The 13,701-nt window shown below is 42.0% G+C and overlaps 1 protein-coding gene across 1 annotated transcript; it reads right to left on the minus strand.

Annotated features, from left to right (window-relative positions):
• Positions 1 to 1,523: 1,523 nt before the first annotated feature.
• Positions 1,524 to 8,632, minus strand: LOC147425344 (uncharacterized). Its single transcript, XM_086500792.1, has 18 exons — positions 8,293 to 8,632; positions 8,149 to 8,208; positions 7,838 to 8,020; positions 7,683 to 7,757; positions 7,431 to 7,581; positions 7,276 to 7,340; positions 7,073 to 7,149; positions 6,891 to 7,000; positions 6,771 to 6,808; positions 6,542 to 6,689; positions 6,354 to 6,455; positions 3,965 to 4,051; positions 3,792 to 3,844; positions 3,603 to 3,707; positions 2,979 to 3,077; positions 2,720 to 2,890; positions 2,423 to 2,527; positions 1,524 to 2,135 (listed from the first exon to the last, which is right to left on the minus strand). Exons 1-18 carry the CDS (start codon positions 8,569 to 8,571, stop codon positions 1,992 to 1,994), a joined length of 2,052 nt encoding a protein of 683 aa, XP_086356918.1. The 5' UTR covers positions 8,572 to 8,632; the 3' UTR covers positions 1,524 to 1,991.
• Positions 8,633 to 13,701: the final 5,069 nt, after the last annotated feature.

The raw sequence follows: 13,701 nt of genomic DNA on the forward strand, positions 1-13,701 counted from the left end.
TTCACAATTGTATTGTTAGTCAAAGGCTGTTGAGAAATTGTGAATCTCTCAAAATTCAATCACTTATACTTTCGTCTTGAATGCTACGCTTACATCTTAAAGGCATGTGGCTCTACGCAAGTGCTCGAGGACATTCCTGTCTAGAGTGTGCACTCTTGGAATGCACTAATTGCAAGATTTGTCCCACGTGGGCAGGGACAGAAAGCTCTAGTTTGTTTTCAGCAGATGCAAAGTGAGTGCCTCTCTACAGATGTAATCACCTATGCATGCATCTTGAAGGCATGTAGCTCTAAGCAAGATGCTGATATGGGCACAAAAATTCACAATTGTATTGTTAGTCAAAGGAAGTCCATTGCCGATAGACATTCAATCGCCGTGAGTAAGCATTACCATTTTTTGATTTTTGATACTGAGAATGTAGTTAATGAATACACTGAAAAGTGCACACTGTCGTGGGAATGGCACGTTCCCTCGTATTATAAAAATTGGGGAGGACTGTGCAAACTCTCCCATGCAAGGAGACTTGCATGTTTTCTTTTTTTTTAAAACATAAAAATGAAACAACAAACAATTAATAACATTGACATTTTGTATGATCATGAACATTGAGCTTGACAAAACTCTTAACACTCCTTGTGGTTTTTGACGTTTTCACCAGTTGCTAAGGAAAGGGATGAGGGACTAACCTCTCAAGAGCTTTTGGAAAAAGGTGTCGGGGTAGAATCTGACAATTCGAGTATTAAAGATTTATTTCACTTGTTCATTTACATTTTGAGCATTTTTCACCTTCTTCTTTTGTGCTTACGATTCAAAATATGCTCTCATGGATCTACCTGAGAAAGACTTTGCAAGGCTCCGCGGCTGTTGTATCCCAATGACTGCACAAAGTCTGCAGTAGCTCTAACCATACCCCAACTGATGTGTCCGGCATCAAGGAAGGAGTAGCACTCAAAGACTGGTCTGAATCTTGCTTTCCAAATACCACATAACAATGCCTTGGGGTGGCCATATGTCCAACATGCATGTTTGTAGCCCAAGTCTATAAGCAAGAAAATGGGATCATGGTTGTCCCCTCATACAGCAAGTGCGATCCTGGACAATGATGTAGCCGTGCTGCACAAAGCACTTGCTGACGTCCATATACCCAATATATGACCATAACTGTGAAAAGAAAGCATGCTAAATCCTCTGATCAAGCCAATGTTGCATACTCCGAGGACGACAGGGAGCCCTATCAATACGTAGCAGGATGGATCGCTTCTTATAATTACATAAAGTCATGGAGGAAACAACTCCAAGGTCATGGAAAGAGTAGTGCTAGCAAGCTTAAATGTGGAAAGCCAAAAGTCTTGCACTCGTTGTATAAGCAATCTTCCTGTTTACATTACAATCATGCATTGCCAATAGGTGGCATATTGACAATCATGCTAACCGATCTTAACGGCTCTAAAGAAAACGTCCATAGTCCAAGGAAAAACCATGGAGAATAAAACGCTGAGCGAAAGCTAAAGAAAAGAGAAATAGAATGCGAAAAGAGTACACACATTACGTGAACACCACCTCTTTACATAGATAGTACTTGGACTGTTGGCTTGCCAATGTCATAGAGCTTTTAATTTTCTGCACTGTCACTGTTTGCTTTTACATTAAGGATGTTTTAAAAGGTTTTTTATTTTTTCAAAATAGTCAAGACCTAATAGGTGGAGCCGTGAGAATTTGGTTGGTAGCATCCCTCCTTTTCCATCGCTAGAAATAGATCGAAATACCTTTTTCTTAATGGGGTTTAAATAAGATTACCCAAGAGCATCTTTAAATGATCCTATCTCTACAGCATTACCAAAACTGGAGCATAAGAAATTCTTGTTTTGAAATGAGTCGTAGCCTTGATAGTGCTTCAAAGAAGCACAAAAGAAACTGAAAGCTTGCCCAGGGTTACCATACAAGAACATCCATCTGTGACACCCACTATGTCAACTCATTTAAGATCTCATTCATGACGAAGAGAGTAATTGCACGATCCGTTGGAGTAGCTCATCCTTTTTGCCACTAACTTTAGTTTTGTTCTCACTGAGGAAAAGTTTCAGCTCTGGTATGGTGAGGTCACTCAGCTTCCCTTCACCATGCTTGCTCAAAACCTGGATATAAGCATTGACACACAAGAAATGTTATTGCCACTTCAATAGGGTAGAAGATGTGTATCTCACTCGATCCCTTAAGCCCTCGCCCCCCAGTAGCCTTGTTTTGCTAGGGCCTAAAGAGGCTTGCTGCACAATCTACATGCTAGCCCAATAAGCCAATCTTTCAATAGACTTTGTACTTTCATATCTTGCAGGAAGTAAACCTTTCAAATGCTTTTTACAGGCGGCATAACTTTGCCAAGGTAGAAGGCAGAATTTTCTTGAAAGAGCTGACAATGTGCTACCTTGTTCTTGTTGGTAGTTGAGTTGATGGTGGAAGTCGTGCTCTTCTTTTCCCCTCCAGCTGCCTTCTTTTGTCTAGAGGTGAGACCTTTGCTATCATTTTGGTCCTGTAGATTATAAGCTCGCTCAACTTAGAAAGTGTCTGCACCAGCTTGATGCTTCAGGCAGCACCAGCGTATTTATAACGAACAAATACAAAGAACTTTTCCTTGTGGAGTTTTTCCCCCCAAAAAAGCATTTTTCTAGTACTTTTTCAACCAAGATTTTCCTACTTTTAGCCATGTAAGCCTCGTCCTTACCTTCAGTTTGGATGCAGCCTGCTCTGCTCTTGAATTTTCAGCAAGCAAGACCTTGTCTTGTGAACACAACTCCCCACTATACTGCAGTCCACTCTTTGCATCAGGGGAAACCTTTAAGGAGAGAGATGGGGTTGGAGGCTTCTGCATACTTGGTCGGGGGCATACTGGAGCCTGTGTCAAAGTAAAGCAGTGGGAATGTCATTCCCAGATATGAAAAATCTATCCTTCCACAAAACCAGCAGAAGTAGTCAAAATCAACCCTCTTCTTCAACAAGATTGTGTCTGAAACTTCGACCATCAACTTGGAGGACGAATGTTGAAGCCTATCACACAAGGTCCTCTTTGATCCTGCAGAAACCTGCAAAAAAAAACACTTCCTTAGCAATACAATGACCAAGTAAAATCCGATACTTCGGCAATATATCCTACCTGCATATACAAAGATGAATCCCAGATTCAGCAATACAGGAGTGTGTAAGATATAGACTAAGGGGCAGTTATGCACGTGCCCATCATGCATATTATTGACAAACTGTAGCATCTCCACGAATTGCCCATGGTGGATATAGACATTAATTTATCTTCCCACACACTAACATAACATGCATCGAATACATTCATACAAAGGCCTGCGTGCCGAGTTTTTGACATAGCTCTAGAGATGCAGGCAGACTCAGAAATAATGAAGACTACAGGCTAGCATTCAACAAACGAATACCCTACCCAAATGACTGAAGACAAAGAGACTTTAACCTCACCATTTGTCAAATGCTAGCCTAGCCTAGAGGCTAGCATTAACTCAGGACAATGAAGCCTAGGGGCTAGCATTCAACAAATGGATACCCTACCCAAATGGCTGACGACAATGAGACTTTAAACTCACCCTATCCTTTGGAACACTGATCGTTCCTAAACTGTCAGAGGTAACTGCCTTGGAATCACCTTGCTGACACTTTTTGGTTAAGCTCTTTCCATGTTCCATAGAGCTCTGATTAACCATGCAGGAATATTGGTATTTAGCAGGATGCTGCAAACTTCATGTGATTTACAACCAAAACCATCAGTGCCATACGCTTGTCTTGTTTATAAGGGGCATCTTCTGTTTGACAGCACTGCTGCACTCCGCTGCCTCATTTCAAAACATATAGATTTAACAATGAGTGAAGGTCAGCTCTGCACAAACCATACACAGATATTGAAAGGCCAGAACGCAGATTTCACTGGATGAGTGGAACTTTCAATCACCTCCTATTTTCCTCTTCAAAAAGACAGGAACCCTCAAGTTGGTAACAGTGGTTTTTGTTAGAGTGTTCTTCGAGTGATCTGGACACCCTGCATGTTACAATAACCAGCTAGATTCGTTCACTTGCAAGATGCAATGAGGCTGCCATAGTTTGGGCACAGACATTAAGGATTTCTTGAAAACATCGTGCAGGTCAAACATGTCCTTATAAAGGAGGCAAGCATGGTGTGCTCAGATTTGAGAAATGTCACTATCATCACATAAGGCAGCAGACTTGATGTGACAGGATATGGCAGATTTCTAACATGCAGCAGAAATATTTGGAGGCTCTTGCCCTTGTACAAGCTGAGATATTAGCTTCCTTTAGCATAGAACTTTGAGAGAAAAACCACAAGCAAGAGAACAATCCAAATAATTAGACATTCACAACTTAGCTAGCGCTCTTGGAGTAGCGCCCCCCCCCCCCCCCCCCCAACCCCCAACCCCCCCAACTTCACTTCTCCACTGAAGTATTTGCTATGAAGTAGTGACTTCATAGCAAAGGATGATTGCAAAGCCAAAAACAGAGAATGATTGCTCTATGGCCGCGGATGATTATGTCTAGTGCACTCTCGGAAGTATTCCTATGCGTCCACAAATGTATCACTTCTCTTGGGCTCTGTATTCTGCCATTTGTTGCTGTGTCAACTGCAATCAGTGTAAAGGAGCTTGTGTGGCCCACGAGGTCTAGACTGAGAAGAAGGAGAAATGTCTCAGAATTGTTGGGCCTTCTTAGACTTAAAAACGAGGCTTCTTCAAAAACCAAGTCCTTGTGATGTGATATCCCACTCGAGCATGAGACAACATGTTTGAAACCACCTTGCCGATGCAAAGTCTAGCTGGAAACAGTAATCCAACGACATATCGATCGATCTGATCTGCAAAAAAGTACTCCCTAAAGGTAAAAAACAGTAGGAAATTCTTTGAATGTTAGTCTCCATTGTGTCAATAGAATATGTCCTTAAGTTAGATGAAGCCAAAACCAGATCCCACTCAAAGGTGTCATCGAGGGGAATTTAAATTCTCGCCATGTTTTGAGCACACATGGTTTGGAATAGAGAACAGCCCACCATTGCGCTCTCCTTGAAGAAAGAGGTCTTGAATCAAATTGGATTCCTTGATAAAGTTGCTTGTGCGGACAATGGCATCAAACTGTTGAAGAAAATTGAGGGCATTTTAGACTCCTAGGCACCTGGAAAGGTAAAAAATTTACCGTGGATCTGCCATCTCTGAATGTCTTAGGCGTGACACAGCAATTGGTTGAACATTAAATACATCCGATGACCTCCTGGTGGAGGAGGAGGTCGTGTCCTCTAGGTGGAGAACCAGGAGGCAACGGAGGTTATCCTTTGAGGGTGCGTTTGTCGCTCTCCAGAAGCCATATGCTTGAATAAACTTCTCAAAAACTGAGAAGTAACCATCAAAACTTTGACAGAAAAGCTATCCAGGGTATTATGAGAAGGGACAGAATTATGAGAAGGAAGTTAATGAGAATTTTGTTGACGGATAGCAGGGGAAACTGGAGGACAGAGAGAACTGAAATACACATGGAGTGCCTCCAAGTCAATCCTATTGTCCGTAAAATTATGAAGCTGTTGGTTGGCCAAGTAAAACTGGAGTACAGAGAGAACTCAAATACGCATGGAGTGCCTCCAAGTCAATCCTATTGTCCGTAAAATTAAGAAGACATTGGTTGGCCAAATAAAAATGATAGACAAATATCACATATTGTGCATGTGTCACCTCTAGACACTTCTGACTGGATGCACTTGAATGAACCCTGTGAAGTGGAATTCTCCACACCGCCAGGGTGATCTCCTTGTTCAGATGCCATGGTAATTCATTCATAGCTCCGTGCTTCAGATTGTAGAAGGCAAAGAAGCAGCAAGCTCCGGTACCACTGAAACCACTTTGGATAAGTGATAAGAAGAAAAGACAGTGAACTACCGGCAATCTACACATTTGAACTGACGTAGTACTTCAAACAATTTCAAAACAACTGAGCTGACAAGAGGATGAAGGGGGATAGAGAAGACGGAGTAGAAAGCTTATGCACAAGAGAGTCGATGGCACGGAAATTTAAGGAGGTCAGTATCCCTACTTAAATCTGTATCTCCTCTACAGAACCTCCCTTTACCAAATCATTAGGTAGTCCACCCACTCTAGCAAAAGCGCATGAAGGGTAAACCTCTCACAAAACATTTTGCAAAGTTAGGATAAGCCAAGCATTGAGACCCAAATCTCATCATTATCAAGATACCAATTGACTATACAATATGCTCTTCATACACCTACATTAATCAACATAACCACAACTAGGAATTCATCAAAAGCTAGAGTGAATATACTCACCAGAACTACCTACATTACAGGTCTCAGGCATATCTGAAACAGAAGCTTCAGGACTTTCAGTAACTGAATAGTAACACGATGCCAGCTTGGGTCGACGAAAGCCTGCAGATGTCACCATGTCATTAATTCATGTGCTCCTTACTCTGTTGAATTGAGAAGAAGCAAGGATTGACAATCCTTAGACTTACAACTTAAAAGCGCCTCTGCCTCTATGCTTGGCACACTAAACACATGCTCAAAGTCACTATAATTTAGTTTGATTTCAGAAGCTTTCAGCTTTAAATTTGCTGTTGTCCACAGTGGGCTTTCAGGACCTTCAACTGATTGACAAAGAGGCTGTGAAGGATAGAATAAGCCGCAAGCACTTGGAGCAAAGAAGTAAAGTATTTAGCAAAGCAAGGGAGAGCTTTAGTTAACCTGGAGCTTAAGCTTTCCAAAACTGAAAAAATCCCATCCTGTCTCACAAGGTGTGGAGTCACTACTAGTGGTTGTCGATTTAACCTTCAAAAAAGGACTGCCAACAAAATTGAACCATACGGGAGATGCTTGATGTAACTTTTGATATAATAGAATGACTTCTCGCAGCTCTTATGCTGGGAAGGGCTGGGAAAAAACCACTACCCCTCAGCACTAGGCAGGAGGGGAACCTGCAGCAATAGCAGATCTGTATTAAGCAGCTCCTTGGAGGATGTTAAACACACCCCAACTTGTTTCCTCACCAGGATGAGATCTTGTTTCCTTCAATTGGAAAAGAGACTCTAATATAGAAGATGCCACTGGGCAGCACAATTCCATGCTGAAATGGACACGGAAATTAAGATCAAACATCTTCATTTATGAATCACAAATGACCCTTATGTATTGACAACTAGTCCTGATCTCTTTCATCTCGTGCAATATTGGTTGATAAGAGCACAGTAACCTTCTCATTCCAGATCTTTCTTTGTTTGCTGAGATCAAGCTCCTTTGGAAGTGTTCTGCAACATCCTGTTGTAAGATGGATAAAATTTCTGCCAGAAAATGCAGACGTCGTACAACCACTATAACTATAGAGTAGAACCAAGCACTGCAGTATACCAGACACAAAACCTTCTTGCATAGAGGGAAGAACAAGACACTTCATCTCCAAAATTTCATCAGGTGGAAAATTTTCCAAATAATCATTAAATATAACAACTGCTCCATCATCAAACAAGCTCTTTAATGGTCCAATCAAAAGCCTTTCAATCTGTTAAGTACAGCACCGTTAACGTCAGAATTAGCCATTACATTTTCCTCAAGTGAACGAGATACTTAGAAAAGATAACATAGTCCCTATCATCTCTAGACCTTGAAAGGGTGAAATCGGATGACATCTGGTGACAGAACAAAGTCAATACAGCCATTTACCTCCGTCCGTACACTCTACAAAAACGAAGCTGATATTGTCAGTAAAAAGTGTAGCTTTTGTCGGTGTAGATGCCTTGGTTAAACACAATACTTACAAATGCAACTGCTTCCATTAGTGTCCCGTCCAGCCACTCCTTGACACCCCCATGTGACGCAAGATTGTCCGCAAAAACCATCCATCCATCACAGACAAGTACTTCTCTTAAGCCGCACAATAAAGCATTCTCCATTGTGCATCCATAACTACATTCTTCTTCTAAAGTACAATCAAGTCTCATCTGCAAATGATAATTGACAGAGAAGAAACAAGAGAGGTCCTGACATCAAACATTATGGGGTTGGGAGGGGGGGTGGGGGTGTGCAACGCTTTACAACAGCTATTGTGAATCACAGTGACGGAAAAGACCTCGGAAAAGTTTGTGAGGAAATGTTGCAAGGCGTACTTCATCTCCATCCTCCTCACCTTCTGGAGTCAATTGGAAGCAAGGAAGTAACAAAAAGGTCAACAAGAGCGTCTTCTTTAGAAACCATCATCGCTTCAAGAACTCACAGGAAAGACAACAGAAATGGCAGTGAGGCTATCGGGAAAGGCGACGCAGGAAGCAGCTGGCATTGTTGAATTCGTGGCGGGGGCTGCTGCTGAACGTAAGAGAGAAAGGCACAACCACTGAAGAAGAAGGTGGTGATCAGCACTTGAATAGTCCATCAGATGAAGGTCGTCGCCATATTCCGCATGAGTGAACAGACGAAAGCGCAGAAATTCATGGTCGAGCGAGAGAGGACAATGCGCGCGTAGAATGAAGCTGGTTTTCCAAAGCAGGGACGCCATCGCCGCTATGAAGCAGGTTCACACCTGGAATTGATTAAACTCATCATTCAAATAAGGTGATCTCCAAGCTGTTTGTTGCAATCACGAAAGAGATTGATGACCTTTTTACTTCGTTAGCGTACATTTAACATGTCCCACACGCTTTTTTATCGGATAGCAAGCAGCACTCACAACTTTCAGAGCAGCTCCCTCTCCGTGTTCAGTTCGATGCGAAACAAGGGCCTATCTCCAGTTGCAATCATCTACGGGTGCATCATTGAAGGTATCTGGCTCTCCGCAAGATGCTGATATGGGCCAGAAAAATTTACTATTACATTCTTAGTCAGAGGCTGTTGAAAAAAAGATGTCGTGGCCATATCAGCGTGGTTGGCACTGTCTTAGTCGATATGTATGCAAAGCGTGGGCCTCTCTCCAAATGCAATCACGTATGCGTGCATCTTGAAGGCATCTGGCTCTACGCAAGATGCTGATATGGGCACAAAATTCAGTCAGAGGCTGTTGAAAAAGATGTTGGGTGTAATGGAATTTGCCTATTCAATTTGAGAGTAGCGGAATTTAATGAGAGTACTTTTTAGAAATGATTTTGTGAGCATAGCAGGTTGACATAATTGAAGATAGCAACATAATCATAGCAATTAGTTAACTTGGCATAGACAATACTTTTGCAAGAGAGAGAATTTAGAGAACATGACAACAGTTGAGGACCGGATTTATGTGGAGCCGGTCCCCCCTCCAATAGGCATTTGTATTATGATTTTTCCCATAAAGAGAGACTTGTTACAATACATTCTTTGTGTTCCTTGTGACCTAGGTGAAGCAATGAAGATGGAAAGCTTCATGCATCACCATCATAGCATAACCTAAACTTGAAGAAAGCTTTAACTATACCAAGCCTCAGTCCCAAGACCTCAAACACCTTCGAAGGTGGAGAGAGCTAGCAGGGAATGAGGGTAGGGAAGAGGTAGAAGAAACATTTTATACGAGAAAGAGCTGGTTCCTCACTTATCATAACTCTTGTGCTAGCATACATAATAGCATAGTAATGAAGAAGAAATAGATGGCAAGCTCAAGCATTGAAGCATGGCTCTTGGATGGATTTGCACTCCATAGCCAAGAGTGTTGGTGTAGGCTCTCAACCTCTACTTGCTTGGAGAAAGAGAGGGAGCTCTTGCACTTTGCATAGTACACAATGAGAGTGTTTGTGAGTGTGTGTGGGTGAGTATACCCCCTAAGCACCCCCCTAGCTTGCTTGGGTCGACCCCCCCTTGTAGCTCATGCTTGAAGCTCATTGGACCCCTCCAGGCCTAGCCAATCACAAGCAGGAGCCATTACAAGCAACAGGGATAGCCTTGGGACAAGTGTCCCCCTTTCCCCTTTGAGAGAGAGGACTTGATAAATGCAAAATCAATTAATTAAATATCCTTTATTATCATTGGACCCCTTGGGTGGCCAACCAATAGGTTTCAGGCACACCATGAGGGCAACATGAGGAGGAACTTGACAAGTGTCCTTGCTGCCTCTTCAAGTTGGGGCTTCCCTTGTGTGTGTGTGTGTGTGTGTGTTCTCTCTCATCTCCCCCCCCCCTTGTAGGCTCGCCCCCCTCCTTGTAGGGATCTTTTTGACTTTGGATGAGCAAGCCCCTTAGTCATCAAGCATGACTAAGCACTTGAAGTAGGGGGTGTTCCCACAAGCATCTCAGGCAAGCTTCTCAAGGCACCTCAAGCACCTTAATCATGCACCAAGTCAAGCACCTCAAGCATGGAGCCAGTCAAGCACCTCAAGCATCTTAATCAAGCACCTCAAGCATGACAAGCACCTCAAGCAGGACAAGCACCTCAAGCACGATAAGCACCTTGAGTTTGGGTCGGGTTCCCACCTCAAGCTCAGCCCTAGCTTACCTAAGGTCAAAGGAATTTTACACACATTATTGGAGGTCTTCAATGAAGCTAACCCTAAGATCTTATGCTCCATTGGTTAGCCTTGCTCTTGATAGACCATCTCCCATTTGGGCCCCTTTACTATTGGCCCCGTGTTGAGATAGATCTATAAGCACATATCTATATGTTAACACTTGTTCCCGTTTATTCTCCCACATTAAGTGATCAATTTAATATGAGAAAATCATTTGGGTTGGTTAGATATTAGATTTTATGACATTACCTCTCTCGTGAAATCATAGTCGTCCTTGACTATGAGGTAGAAGAGATAAAGCCCCGTGTTGAGATAGATCTATAAGCACATATCTATATCTTAACACTTGTTCCCGTTTATTCTCCCACATTAAGTGATCAATTTAATATGAGAAAATCATTTGGGTTGGTTAGATATTAGATTTTATGACATTACCTCTCTCTTGAAATCATAGTCGTCCTTGACTATGAGGTAGAAGAGATAAAGCCTTAGTCATTAGTCAATCGTACTTAGCGGGTAGAGGATCCCTTTTTTACCCTACGACATCTTTCCAAGATGGATGACTAATCCATTTGGTGCTTGGGAGACATAGCTGCCGCAAGCATGTCTGCTCTTTAGTCCATTTCATTCTCCCAAAGTAGAGTGACAAATTCTACTTGGTGTTTGAGAGACGTCGTCATCACAAACATGATTCTAAGCATGCATACTATTTAAATTTGTGCACAATTAAAAAGAGGACTAGTCTTATAAGACAAAAACATGAGTCATTTAAAAGAAATTTGTACATTTGCTTACTCTAAGGTAGCATTGTAAGCATTGACAAGGTTCATACTATCCTTAAGTTGTACTCCTTGCATCCATCTAGCATCTTCAAAAGGATAATTTTTGAACTTAATAAGATACCGTCGGATTATCTTACCATGTCGTAGTACCTTGTCTTCATGCCGAAGGACAGCTTCGGGTTGTAGCACCTCTTCTTGGTCTTCAACTTCGGGAGAGTCTTCAATAATTGGTTCAGTTGGTGGCTCTCCTTTGTAGGGCTTAAGTAGGCTTACATGAAAGGCATTGTGTATAAGCCAATGGTTGGGCAACTTGAGTTGATAAGCCGTCTCATTGATGGGCTTCAAGATTTGGAAAGGACCATAGTATCTTTTTGCTAGTTTAGCATAATACTTTTGATGGCCCGTAGGATTTTTGCCCGTCGTTTGCCTTAATCGAGCCTTAGGAAACTTGAGTAAGACCCAATCATTTTCTTTGAACATTAAGGCTCTTCTGTGCTTATCAACAACAGCTTTTTGCCTTTGTTGAGATATGGCTATAGCCTCCCTAATCTTTTGAAAAGATTCTTGTAGGTCACGGCTATACTCATCGGCGGCGAAGATCTTCCCATGTACTTTGAGTAGCAAGAGACTTTTAGGTCTTCCCTTTATGATCTCGAAAGGTGCTTTCCCCGTAGAAGTATGGACAGTATTATTGTAGGCATACTCTACTAGAGGTAAATACTTTTCCCATTGTGAGCGTTGATCTACTTCGGTAACATAAGTCTTGAGTAGATCGAGTATCGTAAGATTGGCTATCTCACTTTGGCCATCCGTTTGTGGGTGATAGGCCGAAGAGAAATTCAATCTTGTTCCTCGATTTTCAAAGAGACCTTTCCAAAAATTACTAGTCATTCTAGGATCTCTATCTGACACGATGGATGTGGGTAATCCATGGTGCTTGAAAATTTGAGATATGAAGAGAGTTGCCATTTGATGTGCCTTAGTAGTCTTTTTGACAGGAATAAAATGTGCTTGCTTGCTAAACCTGTCGACTATTGTCCATATTCCTGTATTCCCATGGATAGACTTGGGTAATCCAAAGATGAAATCCATGGATATACTCTCCCATGGTGAATTTGGAATAGGCAATGGCTGGAGTAATCCAGGTTGCTTCCCTCTATCATACTTGGTCTTTTGGCATACTACACATTTTGAAACATACTCTTGTATGTCCACTTTCATGGTAGGCCAATAGAAATACGTCTCTACTCCTCGGAGAGTAGGTTGAATACCTCTATGCCCTACATATGGAGGAGCATGGGATTCATACATAACCTTCTCACGAAGGGAATGGGTAACACATAGCCTATTGCCGTGGAGAAGATAACCATCCTGCAAGGTGAACGGTTCCTCTTTCTTCCCCAAAGCAAGGGCTGACATTATGTCTCTAAAGTCAGTGTCAGTAGTATACTCATCTATCATAGAGGATAGATCATTGTGAGTAGCTATAGACACCGCATTAACTTTTGGTCGTCGTGAAAGTGCATCGGCAACTTGATTGTGCTTACCAGCTATGTGAGCACTATGGAAATTAAATTGCGAAAGAAAATTTGCCCACCTCATTTGTTTGTCGGAAAGCTTGGTTTGCGTCATGATATACTTGAGACTTTGGTGGTCGGTTCGTAGGATAAATGGAGTCCCCAATAGGTAGTGCTTCCATGTGTCTAGGGCATGTAGAACAGCTAAAAGCTCTTTCTCATAAATGCCCAAGACTCGTTCATCACTATTGAGCCTTCGGCTCTCATATGCTATGGCATGCCCTTCTTGAAGGAAAACCGCTCCAAGGCAATCACCACAAGCATCACATTGGACCTCAAATGGCTTTGAGAGATCCAAAAGCACAAGGACTGGTTGGGAAGTAAGCTTCTCTTTGAGTTTTTCAAAAGCATTTTGCTCCTTAGCAGTCCATACAAACTTAACGTTCTTCTTTGTTAAGTCGTGTAGTGGTCCCGCTACTTGAGAGAATTTTGCTATGAAGCGTCTATAGTATGCACACATACCAATAAAGCTTCTTAGCTCATGTAGATTCCTTGGGTTAGGCCATGATTTTATTACCTCTAACTTTGATGGATCCATACGAATACCATCGTGAGAGATAATATGACCTAGATATTGAATCTCTTGAAGGAAGAATTCACTTTTCTTTTGGTTGAGAAAAAGTTTGTTCTCCCTCAAGGCTTGAAAAATAACTTGGAGATGTTGCTTATGTTCCTCCAAAGACTTGGAGTAGATGATGATATCATCAAAGAACACTCCAGTGAATTTACGATATGGTCTAAAAATTTTCTCCATGAGACGATTGAAAGTAGCTGGTGCATTAGTCAAGCCAAAAGGCATGACTAGATATTCATAAAGACCAAATGTTGTGCGAAACGCGGTCTTTAGGATATCTTCATCC

Source organism: Adiantum capillus-veneris, chromosome 25 (assembly GCF_014529385.1).
Source record: "Adiantum capillus-veneris isolate H3 chromosome 25, ASM1452938v2, whole genome shotgun sequence".
Classification (NCBI taxonomy): Eukaryota; Viridiplantae; Streptophyta; class Polypodiopsida; order Polypodiales; family Pteridaceae; genus Adiantum; species Adiantum capillus-veneris.